The 18,041-nt window shown below is 39.4% G+C and overlaps 2 protein-coding genes across 2 annotated transcripts; both read left to right on the top strand.

Annotated features, from left to right (window-relative positions):
* The first annotated feature begins 524 nt into the window (after positions 1-524).
* LOC120324167 (coiled-coil domain-containing protein 201-like) lies at positions 525-4,905 on the top strand. Its single transcript, XM_039385871.1, has 3 exons — positions 525-594; positions 3,649-4,196; positions 4,738-4,905. Exons 1-3 carry the CDS (start codon positions 525-527, stop codon positions 4,822-4,824), a joined length of 705 nt encoding a protein of 234 aa, XP_039241805.1. The 3' UTR covers positions 4,825-4,905.
* A 12,683-nt stretch (positions 4,906-17,588) lies between these two features.
* Positions 17,589-18,011, top strand: LOC113998959 (insulin-like growth factor-binding protein 1; the record flags this gene model as incomplete). The annotated part of the gene is made up of 1 exon (XM_039385870.1): positions 17,589-18,011. A coding segment is annotated over exon 1 (377 nt), but the record flags the coding sequence as incomplete, so codon positions are not given.
* Between the last annotated feature and the right edge of the window lie 30 nt (positions 18,012-18,041).

Below are 18,041 nucleotides of genomic sequence, written 5' to 3'. Positions count from 1 at the left end.
ATAAAAATTTGATATATGTGGACGTACATAATAATATTGCTAGAAGTGAGTGTTGTCTTGCATTATACGAGAGGAATGTGTGTAAATATAGACCAAAAAGCTGGATCCAGACCTATAGAGGTATTCTTTCAAAATATTAAGTAGACAATGCTGAGGGTGAAGATGGACATACCAAGGAATTTAGTAAAGGAATGATTCATAATAAATAGATGTGAGTGCAGGACACAGTATGTGTCATTCTTTGAAAGATGCAAGAAGCCTTCAAGGTGTCAGTCATGTCAGAGCTTGGGTGTTTCATGTTCATGCCCAAGGAGGGCAAAGCAGCAGCTGGAAGCCAAGGCCAGCAGGAAGCTTATCATGCAGGTCCAAACTGCTTAGTGTTGTTTGTGTCACTGCCTTGCTGGGAGAGGCGATATTATGTCCCGATGATACATCAGGACAGCGCAAACATCGTGACACCATGTCAAGACATCACTCTCTGTACTGTATAAGGAACTGGCTTGCTGAGCTCTGCGAGGCACAGTATGGCTGATCTGGTGGGTTTGCTCACCAAGCCACAAGGTTTGAAAACTGACTACAAATATTCAAAAAGAGGTAAAGGTTGGTCTATGTTTATAAAGGACTGAGAACTTTTTTTTTTTGCCCAGCCACAAGTATCTCAAAATAGTTTTTGTTTAGTTCTCGAAATATTCCTGTAGGAACCTCCCCTGGGAGTTTAGGAAATAAATAGCTTATCCTGGACAGACTATTTATTTCCAAGATGTTTACTCATGCAATCCATGTGATTGTAAAGTGCCTCCATTTCTCAAGCTCTCTTTCAGTTCCTTAGGGGCGCATAATTTAAACCTAGCAACTTTCCCCATATACTGACAGACTGTTATTCCTAAATATTGAACTGGTAGCTCCAATTGTCTATTCATAGTGCAACTATTAATGTGGCAAGAGAGGGTGGTTTATGATTAAGTTTGAAATGCCCAGACTCCCTGGAACCACAAGTTCAAATCCCTGCAAGATCAGCGCTTTGCCCCTCTGTCTGCACTACATGCACTCTACAATCTCAAGTCACCCACAAAAAGACCTGAAATTAGGTCTGTCTGATCAACTTATATTGTAAAGGTCCACAAGTCATGCGTTGTCAAAAGGGGCTACCCCAATATTTGTGCACATGCTCCCTCACACCTGTGCTTGCTCAATAGCATTGTGATAGCTAGATGTTTACTGCCACCCGTCATAAAGCTGACTTGCAATTCAGTGCGGATGGTGCAGTCCAACTGCTTTTCCATTGATAAAAGTTATGGTCCTCCTGAACCATACCTTTTCAAACCAATGCAATTCTAATCTAAGAGCCAATACTTTGAAAACACATGCTTCAAAATAAAATGCTGCCAATTAGCTGTTAGCAGCAAGCACTGTGAAATTCACACTGCAGTAAAAAAATCTTCAGTTTATTCTCACTACCTGTTTTCCAAAAGAAGAGCTTTTTCATGGCAGATTTAATACGAATTTCCCATTTATTTTTTGAGCAAGAAAAGCAGTGAGAACTTAAAATCAAGATGGCAACAGATATACTTCATCAACATACAGCCATCTTGCAACAGATCCTCAGTGTTCTTTAAGCATCCATGTGAAGCCAATTTTTCTGATTGAAATAGACAGCAAGCACCAGAGATTAAACAACAATAAACATAGCATGTAGATAATTTGACTAGCCCATTTTCCTATGATTAATTAATTCTAGATTTCTATTCAGTAGCTTATTCAGTTAGCAGCACTGCTGAAACTCCTAAAAAATGCTAAATATGTTAATTAGGGAGTCTCTGCAGCAAAGGATGGCCAGGTGGGTAGCTAGCAGGTCTATAAGAAGAGAAGCAGCAGCTGAAGCTAGATCACTTGAAAAACAGAGGAAGATAGAGGACAGAACCTGGTAGATCTGGTAAGCCTGTTTTATTTTATCAAATTTCCTGCAAAATGTATTTTCCTTAGTACACTCTGACATTCTTAAATAGTTTATCTTTCTCTGTTGTTTTTAGACTTCTCATCTCCTTTATCTATAATGGTATTAGAGCAAAGCAAAAAATCTGTTGCTTGTATGCATGTATTTCTCAAAAGTACAGAGAACTGTGAAATAAAAAAGTCATTGTTATTTTCCTTATAAGCTTTGGTTGAAAAAACTTGTTAGAAACTAATTTAAGTAAAAAATATTTTTAAGTGGCCATCTAAACTTTAACAATTAAGAGAAAAACATTAAAAATGTGTAGCTGAGGTTAGGTTTGGGGGAGGGGAGGCTGCAAACTCCTTATTCTTTCTTTGAGCTTAATCTTGTAAGCTTACTGCTAGTAAGCTTCTGTGATAAAGACTAAGGGAAGTCAATCTGTCTAAACAGGAAAGGAAAAAGGCAGTGTCTGTAGGTTGAGTGCTGCTTATAATGTGTCACACAATAGCACGATAGCACTACTGAGAAGTGAGAGGAGAAATGGGTATCCAAGTAAAAGTGATTATGGGGTACCCCTCCCTCTTTCTAAGGAGAAAAAAAATCCCAAACAAACCACAAAAGAGCTGATTTCTGCTGATAGAGAATCGGTTTCTATCTCTTGCCTCCTTTGTGTTTAGAAACACAAAGTGCATGTGAAACTCTCCTAGAAAACTTAAATCCTACAGTGAGGCAAAACACTGACAAGAAATGGAGAACTAATGCCTTTTACTTCAGTAAATATATCTCCCTGCCCTCCTGTGCCCCCTTTCATCATAATCCTGATGTCTTGCCCCTCCAAGTACAACCAACGCCTCAATATATATAAGCATTTAAAACATACTGCCCCCCTGCATGAAATATCTGAATTATCCCATGAAAGTAAAGAGTTGAACTGTTACTAAAAGTACTTAAATGCTCATCTAATTGAGATATTTATCTTAAATATACTTTAAACTGGATATTTTTATCTTGGGCTTCTCCAGGTGTAAGAAGTTGAGTTCCTTTTTGTTGGGGATTTGCAAATGGACAGGGAAAATGCTACTAGCAAAAGCAACCTTGCCATTGTTGTAAATTCAGTTGAAAATAGACTTGCACAAAATGCATTCTTTTAGAATCAAAGCTTAAGATCAACTGAAGTAAGCCAAATATCAAGTATGTAGGAGAGACTGGGAGGTTTGTGAGCCCCTTTAAAGAATTGAGAGAAACAAAATAGCCATTGGACTAAGAAATGGCTGGGTAAATCCAGGAATTCTCTGCACATCTCTTAGGAGCACTTGAATTTTTGCTACACTGTGGTAATCTCTCTGGTATCTAACAGTTTTCATCTACATACACAGTGTTAGCAGCTGCAACCCCAAAAGTATGTTAGTTGTGTACTCTGAAGGAGAAAACACTGTCTTAATGATGCTGTGGTTAATAAAAAACTTCTAACACATTTGGAGCTTCACATGCAGAAGACTGGGAAGTGTTGTATGTGTGACCAGCTGTCTTCTAATGTTCTGTTTTCCAAACCCTTGAACACTTATCTATACAAAGGATAAATTCCATGTAAAGACAGAATGTAGACATGAATTTAGGAACACCTTGGATTTGATTTAACAGCTTACTGTTAAAAAGCACATTGTATTGCAACTCTTTCTGTGTAAGCAATGACACAATCTTCATATTTTCCTAAGGCAATAAACCTGACTTCAAGATGTTGGAGGAAGATGATTCTTTTCTAAATGTTAAAAGATCTCTGAAAAAGAGAATGGTGAAACACAGCACCCCAGTGGACTCAATGCTTTCAAGAACAGATCTTACAGATCTGACAAATCAGTCAATGAAGGACCAAGACACCAGTAAGAGAGTTTACGGATCTCCAGTGCCAAAATCAAATACAAGTAGATCATTATCTCAAGTATCATTAGTAAGCATTAACGCATACTTTCCTCATATGTCCCCCAAAAGGCTTTCAACAGTGTTTGACTCGCAAGAATTAAATAAAGAGAAAAGCCAAAGCTCTCAGCTTGTATTTTCTAGAAGGAGGCTTTCCACTGTGTTGGCATCTGATGAATCAAATCAAGAGTCAAGTGACATGGAAACTCAAGCTACTACCAAAGCATTTGTGGAGGCTGCAGTAACTCACAAGAGTGGACCTTCACGGCTTGTTACTGGAATACCGGGGATTAAAGATCTTCCAATAGCAAAAACCAGAAAGAAGAAAACTGATAAAGCTCTTGTGGTAAAGGCTTTTAGTTATGCAATAGCTAATAATCTACCCCTTTCTTTGTTTAATTCAAATCATAGTGCTTTATAAAAAGAATGCTAGACATTGCAAATGGGATCTTGTGTGCAGTCCTTTTGATTAGTGTAGGGTTTCCTAGGGAAAGCTTAGATTAATAGACCTTATGCAGGTTTTGATTGTCTGTGGAGCACAAGAACTCAGTTGCCTGGAATTTGAATTATTAGCAAAGGGCCTGTGGAAAGCCCTTAGAAAGGATAGGGAGGCAGTAGATTTAGATTCTGTAGGTGATCAGTGTGAAGCCATCAAATTCTGCTCTGGTTTGGTTTTTCCTCTGTAACCTGTTGTTCATGGATGTGTTGAAAACTCAAGAAAACTTACCAGCTCTGAGAGTATAAGAGCTTCTTGTCTTAAAACAATGGAAAACTTCAGTCAAAATCCAGTTGGGTCATAATACCTTTGCGTATGTTGTTTGTTTTTGAAAGCAGGGGACATCTGAATGGATTAGGTTAATTAAATAATATTTTCTCTTCTATAACAGAGAAAGAAAGAAAGAGAATGGCTGCTTCGTCAACTTAAAAACATCGAAGAGGCAACTAAACATGAACTGATAATTGAAGAAGCTTGAATGGGCTACCTATGGGATTAATGCCGTCACATCCATCTTGTGGGAATAACCAGTTCCAGTAAATCACACTCTTGACTACAATGCCTGTTAGACTTTCTCTTTCCTTCCAAAATGTTCTGTTGTTGTTTTGTGATTTTTCTTTTGTCTTAAATCTAGGAGAAGTCAGGTACAAATTAAGAAGTGCCTCTACATGAGAGCCAATCTTAATTTATAACGGCTGAAAGCCTGGAACAAAGAAGGCAAGAAGAACTTTGTATAAGAATCCTTCTTCATCCTGCCACAGCTCTTCCCTACCATACTTTTTTGTGTAGTATTCCAATCTTCTAGGGTTGCTGATGTTTCTTAAGTGACAAAGTCCTAGTGGTCACATAGAGTATAATCCTGGTTAGCCAAAGGAGAATCTCCTCATATAAAGAGTAGTCACAGCTGATGCAATCTGGAATATTTTTGCTGCTAGCTGGAGAGATGAGGAAATACTGAGAGGCACCAAGGAGGGAGGCCACTCTCTAGAGATTACTAATTAACAACTGTTTTGAAGTTTTGGTTCAAAATGAGTTTGTCCCAGCCTTGGATTGTAAATGTAACTCATTGTTGCACTGGAGGTACTTAATGCTCTTGTGTTTTGCGGGAGTATGAGTCTTCTGTTTTTTCTCTGGAGCTGCTGCATGTCAGTCAAGAAGGGTGTGTTACCTGACAAGAGGGGTGTGTTTGTCAAAATGGTAGTTTAGTTCACAGGATCTTTCTGAAGCATCAGTTAAGAAGTGATGCAAAAACCATAATATTTGTGTTAGTTCCTACTGCTGTCTGTTATTTAATCTTTAGGCTGAGTTTATCACTTCTAAGTGATCTATGGAGTGCCAGCAGCAGGAATGCAGAATGTATTTACCACCTACATGCACATATTTCTGTACTTGTGTAGCTCTAGCATGTGTGCTTTCCTGGCTATACTGTTTTTTCAGCTGTTCCAGGCACTACCTAATTACCCCAAAGAGGAGAGGTCTGGTTCAGGAGAAGATGCAAGTTAAGAATGGAGGCAAGTGACACTTTTTCATTTCCTTCTCACACACTGTAACTTGTAATATCTCATGTTCGAGGTGGCAGAGAAGCAGAAGTATGTCCCAAGGCAACATTATGAGACAGGCTGACCTGTCTCATAACACAGCATCTGTGTTATGCTCAAAATTGTAAGAGTTGGAGTCGTGGCTTTAGAACCTCTCAGGATTTAAAAGGAATTGGGATGTTTTTGCTAATGATTCCTGAAGTGAAATTCCTCAGAGTTTCTCAGGAAAACAGCTTTATCCTCAGACCTGGCTTTCTGTGTAGCCAGGCAGTGGGGTGATGCTGTCCCTCAGGTCATCAGTCAAGGCATGCTCACTTCATTTGATGTTTAGTTAATGTTCTGGTATTTGTTTGTGTGTGTTACCCAGGCTGCTTGTCTGACCCCCACAGCTTCCTCTGGCAACTAGAGAGCTCCTGGCTGGTGTAGATCCCAAGCTGCTTTTGAGATAAAATAGGCATGGTTGCAGATGTGCTGCTATTCCCCCTGAGCTTGCAGGCATTTCATCAGTATCTATGATTTGTGCCAGGGGCTGAACTAAGATCAGGCAAGTGCAAGGTTAGTGTAAAACCCTCTTCTACCCTTGGGACAAGCACAGATTAGTCTGGCTGCATGACCCAATGCTTAATCCAAATGACCCAGTTCTATCTCTTGTTTATTTGTTCCTTCCCAGAGAGTCAGTTCCAGTTGTTCCTTCTTCAGGCTTCTCATCCTAATCTCAGAAAGTCCTGATACTGCTTCTGATTTCCTTTCTTGCGGTCACCTCTCAAAGTCACTCTTGTCTCCTGCCCATTCAGTTCCTTGGTCTTCAAATATCTCCATCTAACGTCTTGTCCAATTTGGCCTCTAGTTGCTTTCTTTCTTATAAGATACAGAGATCTTCTGTCTTCCATGCCTGCTCTTTATTGCTGCATTCCTTGCCCATCTGATACCCGACATCAGTCTTTTGCCAAAACTCAGATTCAGCTGTCATACCCCTAAGTGCCTTTATCTACTTAGGCTGACTCCACTCCATGATGCTACGCCAAGTGGAAAGGTCAGCTGGGACAAGTTAAAGCTCTTAGGAGGCCAGGGATGTAGTTGCTGGGAAAGTCCACCTCAGGCCCTGCTTCAGGCTACATCAAAAGCAAGAGAAATCCAGGGAATATGGCTACTTAACATTGGCTTTGTGCCAAATGCAATACAAAACTTCTGAAAATTCAGAACACACTAAATGCTGTGAAAGTTTTCCAGGGAACAAGGCTGCCACTCCATCAGCTTCACAGAATGAGTTGGTGCCAATAAAACCTCCAAGAATTTCCTCTGTGGAGGAAAACACACTGCCCTGAATGGTAATGCAGAACTGACTTTGGGTCTTCTCAAGTTCTGAAGCTGTATCAGGCAGCCAGATGCAAAAAAATCAGGGCTCTCATGATTTTGGAAACTATTTCTATTTCTTTTCTAGAACATTAAGAAGAAATACAGAAGACTATACAGCATTTATCTTGTAGTAATTTAGGTACTCATGAATTTGCAAAAGTTAAAAAATGGCTTACAGTATTTAATGAGAAAATATTAATGAAATCAATTGGTGCTTCAGGGATTTTCCAACATGTGTCTGTTACTCTACATCGACAGTATCAATAGTTAATTATATTAAGCTAAGGGTCTTCAACCAGGCCTATGTACTACATTAGACCTTAGTGAATGATTTTTCCCAAAGAAAGGCTTGTCTCTACTTTATTAAACCAGCATGTTAGAGAATATGAAACTACATTTACCAAACTACATATATAAAACTATACTGCTGTTACTGTACTTCACATATAAGTAAGGGGGAAAAAAAAGAAAAAAAGAAGAAAACAAAAAACTCAAACTAAACAACTAGTATTTCTTTGTTTACTGGGCTTGCACTTTCTTTTGTGTCTATTGTAGACTACTGGAATTTAATGTTAAAGTTTAATGATACAGCTAGTTTTTTTGTTATAGTATGTATGCATGCCTTTGAAAGGCTTTGAGAGAGGCACTAGTAGTATGCAATTTCACTACTGTTTAACGTTCATCCTCTAGTGGCAACAATGGTAAGTTGCTATTTGGTTAGTGCTTCTTCTTATGGGCAAAGTTACTGTATGAGTTTTTATATTACAGTATCAACATAGTGCAAAAGAAAAAAGCTTAAATGGAGCTGTAGAGTCCAACATCTCTGAAAAAGAAGTCCTTCTAATTATTATGGACCTTAAGTATGGATTGCAGCTGCTGAGGCTGGAAAAGATTAGGGACTACAGACACCAGATTCTTATGAGAAGATAATCCCCAAAGTATCATGTTCTTTAAAATGAAAAGCCCTTTTCCTGCATGGATGAATGTGAATCAGAGTTGCAACAGGTTCTTGAGCCTTGCTCTTGTCCTGACTTTCAAATGCAACATGGACATGTTTGTAATTTCAGAACAGCCTTCCCACTGAGGGTGTTCTTTTAGGGCAGTATTTTTCCTTTTGGAGTGAAGGTATGACCTTGACCTATGGAACTGTTTTCAGTACACTTGTCCCTCAACGGATATTACACAACCTACCTGCTGAGGGTGACTAAGCATGATGTTGGATGAAGAAGAACAAAAACATTACCAAGAACAGAAGGAAGAGACAGAAATGTCTTCATCCTGGATTTATGAGCTTGGCCTTGTTCTCACTGAAGCAATGGTAATACTCCTGTTGACAGAGCTGTGAGTGTTCTGCCAAGCTGCAGTGCTTCTACTGGAGGACGGTATGAAGAGAAAAATATTTAGCACACATAGTTAACATATTTCAGATTTAAATAACAGAGCTGGTAACTAAGTCCTTCCTTCACTGATCACAGCTGAACAATTTTAGAATAACTAAAAAAAGTAGAAAACTAAATAAAAACAAATTTTTATTTTTTTCCTCTAAATCACAACATAGTTGTGCTCCAGATAAAACCCTGAGTAATAAATCATACGGTAGTGTCACTGACCTATACTCGGTTGTTTTGTCCCGTAAGGCATACAGGCACAAAAGTCTCCCATAGCTCCATCTATTGGTGCACTTCACAATGCCTATTAAAACAGCTCACTCCTCAACACTTCTGACGTATTAGAAACAAATGAACAAACACCGAGCTTAACAGTACCTAGAAAAGTTGGAGCAGTTGAAGCAATTGGGTAATATTTTCAAATGTTATTGAAAACTTGAGCTAGGCACATATCCTAGGACCTCACTTAGGATGTAGAACCTGCACTGCCCACCCCCCACCCCACCCAAACCTTGCTCAGGCCTTATACTGCTATGCAATTATGCAAATTTATGCAAAAATTCTGTACAATTAAATTGTATTTAATAGTGGAATCAGTCCTAATGGGCATGCAAGTCCTGTAGAGCTTGACAGTTGCCAAACTCCTGGGTCTGCCCATACATGTGGCTTCATAGCACTTATACCAACCCCACCCCTCCACCCTGAAACGGTATATGCACATGGAGATGTGTAGCAGGCACCACTGAGACAGGACATATATCTACCTGACTTTAGTTCCAGCAATCTACTGTATAAAACTCTAGGAAGCAGAAACTGCATTTCAAATCTCCTTCTCATCTTAGGACCTTGAAACCAAGCATCCTACGTCACAAGGCAATCACCATCTCTAGGCTTACTGTGGAGTCAGTGCTTTTAAGTGTTACCTGTCAAAGTTGTTTTACTTTGCCTAAGTGCTCATTAAAAATAAGATTAAACTTGTATCATTCCTCTGGCACTCACTGTCTTGCATCTTTTATTTCTCAGTGAATTTGTGTGATTTTCCTGTTTTACTTCATTTCTATAGAAGAAATTAAAAGAAGGAAGGAGAAAAACATCCTTCCTTACTCCCAGGGAGCAAAAACACAGAGAAAGAAATATCTTTTGTGCTTCTTACTGTTGCTTTAATTTTGATCCCTTTCGTCGTCCTCCACTTCATCCTTTTGGCCTTTCCTAGCTCTACATGTCCTACTATAACTGGCTTCTGTGTTCAGCTCTTCATGTCATTGCAGGTTTGTCCTTTGTAGTGACCCTCTTTTACTGGCAGACACCATAATACTTCTAGAGCTTACATCTTTTCCTAAAGAGCAGGTGCCAACAATGACAGAGAAAAAGAAATTGCTCGTACCTCTAATAGGAAAACAAAAGTTCTCTTTCTAGAATTAGAATAATCCAATTTTATAGTATGGAAATCTGATGTGAATTCACATATGGGAAAGAAAGTATGGGCAGGACTGCTGAAAACTTTACTGGAAGAGGAACTGGATCCAATAAAAGCACTTATAAGATGCCCAGGTAAAATGGATTTCAAAGTATAATTCCCAGCCAAGAGAGCACCAAGCAATTCATTGCATCATACAACACGCAATTAAATCAAATTGGTGTTGCATGAGAGTATTCATGTGAAGGTCATGGGAGCTTTAGTGCTTATTGCTCCTGTCTAAGAAAAATATCACACAAAACCCTAAAACCTGCACAAACCATAACTTAGCAATAGCAAGAAGCTTTGCCACCATAGGAGGGAAGACATTGCAATTAGAAGGCTTACAAATGCAATAAAAAAATTTATTTACAACATATATGCTAATGTGGATATGTGTTATAATTGTGACTGTGTTCAAAGGAAGAAAGAAGGGGTGGAACTGGGATGGTGGAGAAAGAAGTGCCGTATGGCATCCTGAATGCCCCTGGGTAGCTGAGAAAAAGTTCACTGAAACTATAGGATTGGAAATTATACTACAGAGGTTATGATGCAAGCATACAAATCAACAGTGCATCGTGACCTTGACTAGTATACTCAGTAGCAGGTGGGGGTTTTTGGCCACCATTGGGAGATGACAAAAATTAATTAAAGAAAACAAATCACAGAGCAAAGCCCTTATGTGAGACTAGCAAAGTGAAAAGACTGTGATGACCACACTGGGAGAAGGGATGAACAAGGCAAGCAAAAACACAATATCAGACTCATGACACCTTAAAGGTCTATTGGCTCTTCCAGTTTCTCAGAATGCAAAATCAGTGGACTTAGAGGAAAATAAGACTTGGACTGCTATTTTAAAAGGTGTCCTTTTTTTGCATATACTTAAGTCTGCAGAACATGTTTTTTTCACTACATAGATATCTTTGAGAAAAATATTAAATCTAAAACTTAAAATATAAAACCCTAGCAAGGGGTAGTGTGCTATATATGAAAATGTAGAAAATTACATTAAAAAGGTGTTGTTTATTTTTGCCATTTTGGCCATATCATGGTCAACCAGTCACTGACTGTAATAACAGCAACAACAAAAATAAAATTAAATTCTTACTGTTATAGTTATGCATTTAAGAATTTCTACAACAGCTTGATTTATCAGATTTCATGAGAGAAAAGCTTTTGAGATATCTAATGATTCTTTTCTATGCCTGTCTTAGTTTTTACAACTGCCCTGCCATCAGCAACCCACTTCTAGTGGGTCACTAGAAGTTTCATTCTTTTCCATGTGACTTTGCTACAGAAGGCAAAATCACAGCGATTTACTAAAGGTAGTCAAATCTTATTTGGAAAGAGAGGCACTCTGCTTTCATCTGTAATGAAGTGCCCTAACAATCTAATCTTGGCTTTTGCTTAGTTTCATTATACATTAATTATATTGATTTTTTTTTTAAATCCAGTAACTCTGTGTGATCTCTGTGTTTGATGGCGGAGATTATTTATACAGTAGGTCAGGCAAATACTTGTGTGACATTCAGTCTTATCTCTAGTGTGATTTTGGTATAATAACAAATTGGATTAACCCCTTCATATCTCTATTTGCAAATTATGATGTCCTCCAAGGAGCCCTAAAACTGGTCATTAGCAGCTTCAGTTTTCTGTAAAATGGTTGTTGAGGGGTATTCACTCAAAAGTACATGCCACACAGGGTGACCTGCCTGACTGGAGGCTGTTGTGCCTCAATTACTTTGTCTATATGCTGTTCTTCTACCTCTGCTCACAAGAAAGCAAGCTCTGTCCCCCTTACACCAAAAAGTTCAGGGATCCCCAGGAGACACCAGCACCTCTGAGCATCTTTGTTCCTCTGGACAGTGTGAACTCGTCTATACCTCACTCTGGATCCCCTGCAGAGTCTCAAATAGTAGATGCTTGTATATTAAGGCTGCAGTGAGCATCAAAAGCTTTCACATTTGATAACTATCAGACACTAAAGCTCAGACAACCCTGATTCTCAACAACAGCTTACCTGGTTTCAGTTCTCTGTGCAAGCCTCAAACTCTCTAGATTTGACTGAAGTCACAGACTCCTGTCTCTTGACCTCTGGGGAAACAGTAGATGTTCTGAAACCTGAAAAAAAGTACTCTTGGTATTACTGGCAACAATATAATTGTAATAATTAATACCAATAATACTGCTGAAATCAGAAATGCCCAAGGATGAAAGGCAGGGACAGATCTCCTGATAAAAGCGGCTGCGCAAACTGTTTTATTTTTGTAAGAACCAGTGCAGAATTGAAAAATCTAAATGTGAAAAGCAATTTTAATTGATAGACAGAAATGTGCTGTCCTGTTTTACCAGCATTTATCATTTTGCTGTCAGTAACAGCCCTCTTGCTCTCTTGCTAAGAATTTCAGGCTGCTGTCTCCTGCTCTGCCTGCAGCCCAGACCCTGTTCCTGCAGCAAGCACAGTTCAAGCATGCTTGTCCCACAGTTTTGGTTTCCCACTTCATAGGATGGATGACCAGAGAAAATGGACCTCTCGACTTACTGTGATCTGGGTCCTATGACTTATTCCTATTTTTATTAGCATTTTTAAAAAGATAAAAAGATGACAGAAAGGCATTTTATATTCAAATTTTAAGAGTCAAATATATTCACGGAGGCTAAAAGTTTCCATGAAACCTCAGAAAAAAAGACCAGGAATTTGAAACATCAGAGGCTCCTCTAGTTTTGGGTTAGCAGTAAGCTTTTTTAAATATTCAGTCTATCTACTGTGAAAGCAAATATCTACTGTTGTACTTCATGAGGCAGAAACCAATACAGATGAATTATTGCTGGCTGTTTTCCCACAGGCATTTTTCATCTAAGTGGTGCAGCTGACTGTGAATATGATGGCCCTGGTCTGGGACTGGATGTCACTTTTTCTCCATCACTAGTGCCTACTTTTCTCCTACTGCATGTGGATATGCTTGTTCCTGGAAAGCCATGCATTAGTTCAGGGAGAAAGGGGAGTTTTATGTGCAAGCTGGCAGTTAACTCACATGACAGATCCAGACATTAAAGTAAGCGGTAATTTTTTGTTACTGTCTCAAACTTCATATGAGATGCCTTAATATGTATTTGAAAGTATTATTATACTTAAACTGCTTTAAGAGTAAATCTCTGGGGAATTTGCCTTTTCCTTTATCAGCATATGATAAAGCTTTACTTCAGCAAGTAAACCTGAAGGTAGTGAAGGCTGGAGTCTCATCCCATCAGTGCCTACAGCCCCCAGGGACTGCAGTAAAGGGCAAATTACATGGTTAGTGGTGTTCTTTTCTGTTTCTGGGCTCAGAGAGACTGTGGCTGAAGGATACAAAGAGATTTAAACAGCTTATGCTGGTTTAGGTGCCTGGAGCCAGTGCTAAGGGGGTCATTTACATTTTTCAAAGTCCCTGCTAAGCTATAGCTCACTGTGGTAGGCACTGAAAAGTCTTTATTTCCATGGCTGGTCACAGGAAATACCACTACCTGGGTTTAGTAATGCTGACTACAGCAGAAGGGGTGAAGCAGAAGCTTTCTTTCTGTGTTACTTGTCCAAAGGAAATCAAACTCTGCAGCATGTTTTCAGCTTTGTCATACCACAGAAACTCAAAGTTTCTGTTTTATATCTCCAGCTAGGCAAACTCACTACATGAGCAGCTGGCCTATGGTAGAATGACTAAAGGACTTTAACCTGTCTTGCCAGAAGAGTGCAATAGTTTGTAGAAAATAGTTATCTGGCTGGTGTATGCATTCACAACATTGAAAACAAGGTGTTTTATTCAGTGTCCAGACACTTTGGGTGCCACTAAGGAGATAAATTACCATTTCATCTCTTTTTTTTTCATGACCCATGATTTAATGCAAAAAGCCCATACCAGCCTTCCCTAGCTACACTTGCCATGAGACAGCCTCTCACTAGAGTTTCTGCAGTTTTAGTTTTAGGCATTTATAAATTATTTTCCACATTCTAGCAAAATTAATTGCTGGAGAAAAATAGCAAAAGTCACTCTGCAAAGGTTAGTGCAACCCAGACTTGAAACAACTCCTTATTTGCATCCAGAATCTAATTCTAAAAGTCATTTTTACCCAACTAGAAGAATAATACCAAATGGCTTATATGTCATTGCCACAAAGTGACAACAATCAACAAATGTGTGCATCAAATTATTCATCAATAACATAAGCACTGTCAATTAGTTGGCTAAAAAATTCCTAATAATCTAGAGGGAAAAAACATTTTTTTATATGGAATAAATGCAGAGAAGAAACTAGGGGTTTTTTATTTCTATCATAGCTTTTTCCTTCATATCCTTGATGGATATATGTGTGTGTGTGTGTGTGTGTGTGTGTGTGTATCACATAGTAGTTTTGGATATTAAGCTTACAATGCAGGATTAGTTTCTTACCTAAAGAAAAATAATGAGGATATTCCACTGGTTGTTTTGCTGGTTTTTTAAACATATCCAGAGAAGCAGTTCCAGCAGGCAATTATTTGACAAGTTACTTGAATTGTTAGTGATTAGTAGAAAAAGATCACTTATTCTCAAATGCATACAAAACTTTACATTTTGTGAGTCACTCCACATGACTTTAAAGAAAAAGAAATTAAAAATCCTTGTCTTTATGTAACATGCAAAGTGAGGTCATTGATTAAAAATTATTGAGAAACCAATGGTAAAGATCTTGTAGAAAAGCAATCCTTGCCTAGGATTCATGTGGTGTCTTTTGACAAGGGGTTCAAATTAGGGGTCAACAGTTGGAACACCTAAAAATTACCATCAAAAGTCCTCAGTAAACACAACTTTACATCATGGATGTTTTTAACCTCCTGACTCTTATCTGTTTGTGTTCTTTAAAGCAATGTCAGGGTCAGAGATGCAGATTGGTAGATGAGTTGTAGTATTACATCAAACAGAGCCTACATAAACATATACACTGCCTTCACTTCATTGATGTCCCATGACCTATACAAAAACATTACCTTGTTGATCGATACTGCCCTAAGTTAACATAATCTGCTCTAACATATGTCCATTACATTTATATAAATGAAATATGAAGGGACTGATTTTTATGGGTCTACTTTTTTTTGCAGAAAAACATCTACTCACAGAGGAAGCTTTAGCAGACTTGAAGGTTTCCTTAGTTTGATTGCACAAAAGATAACAAGTGAAAAAAAGGCTGGGGCATCATTTCAAGTTAACCTGCAGTCATAAAGGAAACAAAACAAAAAAACTTCAAAATGTTTTATAATCTGTGGAGAAGGGTGTTGTTTATCTTTTGTTTGTATAACTGGGTAAACTGCAAAAATCTGACTTCTAAAAGGCAGCAAATTTTTAGGAATTGCCTGGGCAGTTCAGATACTGCCAACTGCCTGACAAGAAGGAAAAATACGCCAAAGACCTGAAAATATGATGGTACTTGGGAAGAATGAGAATGAAACTAATGGAAGTTTTGTTATGTAGGCGTGCATGTCAGACAAGGACTCTGTTCTTGCATTAAGTGTCTTTGGTTACCTAAAAATGATGGTGATGAGTTAAAAAATCCTTTTTAAGAAATGTTTCACGTGTATCATTAAAAGCAATTTCAGTTCACCTCGGGTTTCTTAGAAGAACTGCAGGCAGGACAGTGACAATCACTTTGTATAGTAATTTCAGAGGCAAGTAGATTATCTTCAGCAGTCAGTCAATGATCCTCAATTCTGTTCATAAAAAGCTATCTAACACAGCAGAGAGAGATACACAGATAAGTGAATGAATACCTGCGTACACATATCCTAATACATATGGGTTCTCTGGGTCTTTGTCATTTTGCAACTGGGTCTACTTTCCATTTGTGGTTTTTTCATGTTTCTTAATGAAAGAGACTTAATTTTGCATTGTTTTCTTTTTCTTCTTTGGGAGAGGAAAGAAGACATATTTCTGTATATTTTTCATTTCATATTGAATGGTAAGAGAATTTTGATTTTCAAAGACAGGTATACAAGAAAAAATAGAAATTAAAGAGGGAAAGGAGCTTGAAAATTTAATTGCAGTGTTCTGCAGAAATTGTTGTGCTCTAGGTTTTCAGCCAAAATTTACTCCTAGACATCCGAAGTCCACAGAATTCTTTTAAAATATGTAAAATTAGTTTTTCTTAAAATGCTTAAAAATGCTAATGAGCTTTAAGGGTTGTCAACTTTTGTGTATCTAGAGAACCCTGAAACTATTTGAATTTAAATAAAATACATGAAGTAGTTAAGTGAAAATGTGTCAAGTTGTAAAAATGTAAAAATTTGTAATTCATGAGAATACTTTTAAGAAATGAGTTATGAATATAGATGGATAAAAAAATCACTACATGATAAATAAAACCTTTGGTATCAATATCAGAAAACAAAGAGTGAATAACAGAATGTTAAATATGCTCTGCAATTCTTCTTCACTTTCTTTCACATAAATGATGCATTTACAAAAGAGGACAAGTAAATGTTAAAAAAAAACCCCAACCAAACAAAAAAACCATGCTACATTAGATGACTTTACAGTAGAATTTGCTATTTCAGTCTTGGTACATACTGTGAATACTAGGATAAAATAATCTGTTCAGCACAGTGAAGTTTGAGTGCTTTTTCTTTCACTGGAGTGACAACTGTTGCATGCAAAGGATAAAAGGAAAGATTTCCCACCCACACCTCCCTCAGGTGATACATGAGGAGATGGAGAAACAGGACAGACAGAAAAGCAGATATCTAATTAATTTCTGGTCTGTTTGACAAACACTGATTTCCCTCAAGTGCATGTTTTGAGGACTGAAGCTCCTCTCATCCCAGCAGCAGTGGCAAAACTGAGCCAAGGCACAGGAGATCCCTCCAACTTCAGCTGTGCAGCCCTTCCTGGAGGTTAATGCAAAGACTCCTACATGCATGTGTGCAGTGGTTACAGAATCCTCATGGCTTTATTACCCTTGAGGCCTCCTCTTAGGTTATGTCAGTGTACTAACCTGCAGCCACATGATGAAAATTAAATAAGGGTTTGTTGCATTTGTTGCTGTGGAAATACAAAGTCAGTTGCTTCAGTTTCAACGGGATTTCCCTCCTTCCTTTCCCCCCACTCCCTTTTTTTTTAACATTTACATATTTATGAAATGCCAAGAAAAGGACACATTTGTGACAGGCAAAAGGGCAGGGGATACCCCCCATTCCTCCATTGCCCTCTGCCAATTTCGCCTCCAACCCCCACTACATATTTCCTTGTTAATTGTGCTGGTGCAGAGAGGTGGGGGTGAGGGAATAAAAGCATTCCTTCATGTCTGGAGGAAAGAAAATAGATAAAGGGGGAAAGTAAAAGGGGAGGGGAAGAGTGGCCAGGGACTTGAACCGCCAGTGAAATGATGCTTCTCCAGCCCTCCTGTTCAGATAATAGTTAACTGGGGTTAAAGATTAATAGCCAGGCAAAGCGCTGTATAAATGGCCCGGGTGAGCCGAATGTATGCAAAGTGCCTCCTGGTCCCCAGGCCGACGAGCTGCCCTCCCGCGCTCCCTCCTCAGCAGCATGGGTCGCCCGCGGTCTGTGCTGCGCCGCTCCTGGCTGCCGGCCCTGCTGCTGCCGGCGCTGCTGGGTCCCCGCCTGGCCCCCGGGCAGCCCGTGCGCTGCGCCCCGTGCAGTCCGGACAGGATCGCGCTCTGCCCGCCCGTCGCGTCCGACTGCCCAGAGGCGGCCCGGCAACCCGGCTGCGGTTGCTGCCAGACCTGCGCTCTCGGGCCGGGACAGCCCTGCGGGATCTACACGGCCCGCTGCCGGCTGGGGCTCCGCTGCCACGTCCCCGCCGGGGAGCCCCGGCCCCTCTCCGCCCTCATCCAGGGGCATGGGACGTGCCTGCCCGCCAGCGAGGTCGGAGCGATGCGCACGGCAGAGCCAGCAGGTACCGCGTCCCCGCGTCCCCGCTCCGCTCCGCGCCA

The sequence above is a fragment of the Pipra filicauda genome, unplaced genomic scaffold (assembly GCF_003945595.2).
Source record: "Pipra filicauda isolate LSUMZ 115617 unplaced genomic scaffold, ASM394559v2 scaffold444_size547326_pilon, whole genome shotgun sequence".
NCBI lineage: Eukaryota > Metazoa > Chordata > Aves > Passeriformes > Pipridae > Pipra > Pipra filicauda.
The sequence above is the reverse complement of the archived record's forward strand: the minus strand, read 5'-3'. Positions and strand labels throughout refer to the sequence as shown.

Bases quoted from the DNA above. Each gene is read 5' to 3' on its own strand.
- LOC120324167 (XM_039385871.1), top strand. From the start codon at position 525: ATGGCTGATCTGGTGGGTTTGCTCACCAAGCCACAAGGTTTGAAAACT. The intron at 595-3,648 runs GTAAAGGTTGGT...TATTTTCCTAAG, and splicing joins CTACAAATATTCAAAAAGAG to GCAATAAACCTGACTTCAAG. The intron at 4,197-4,737 runs GTAAAGGCTTTT...CTTCTATAACAG, and splicing joins AAACTGATAAAGCTCTTGTG to AGAAAGAAAGAAAGAGAATG.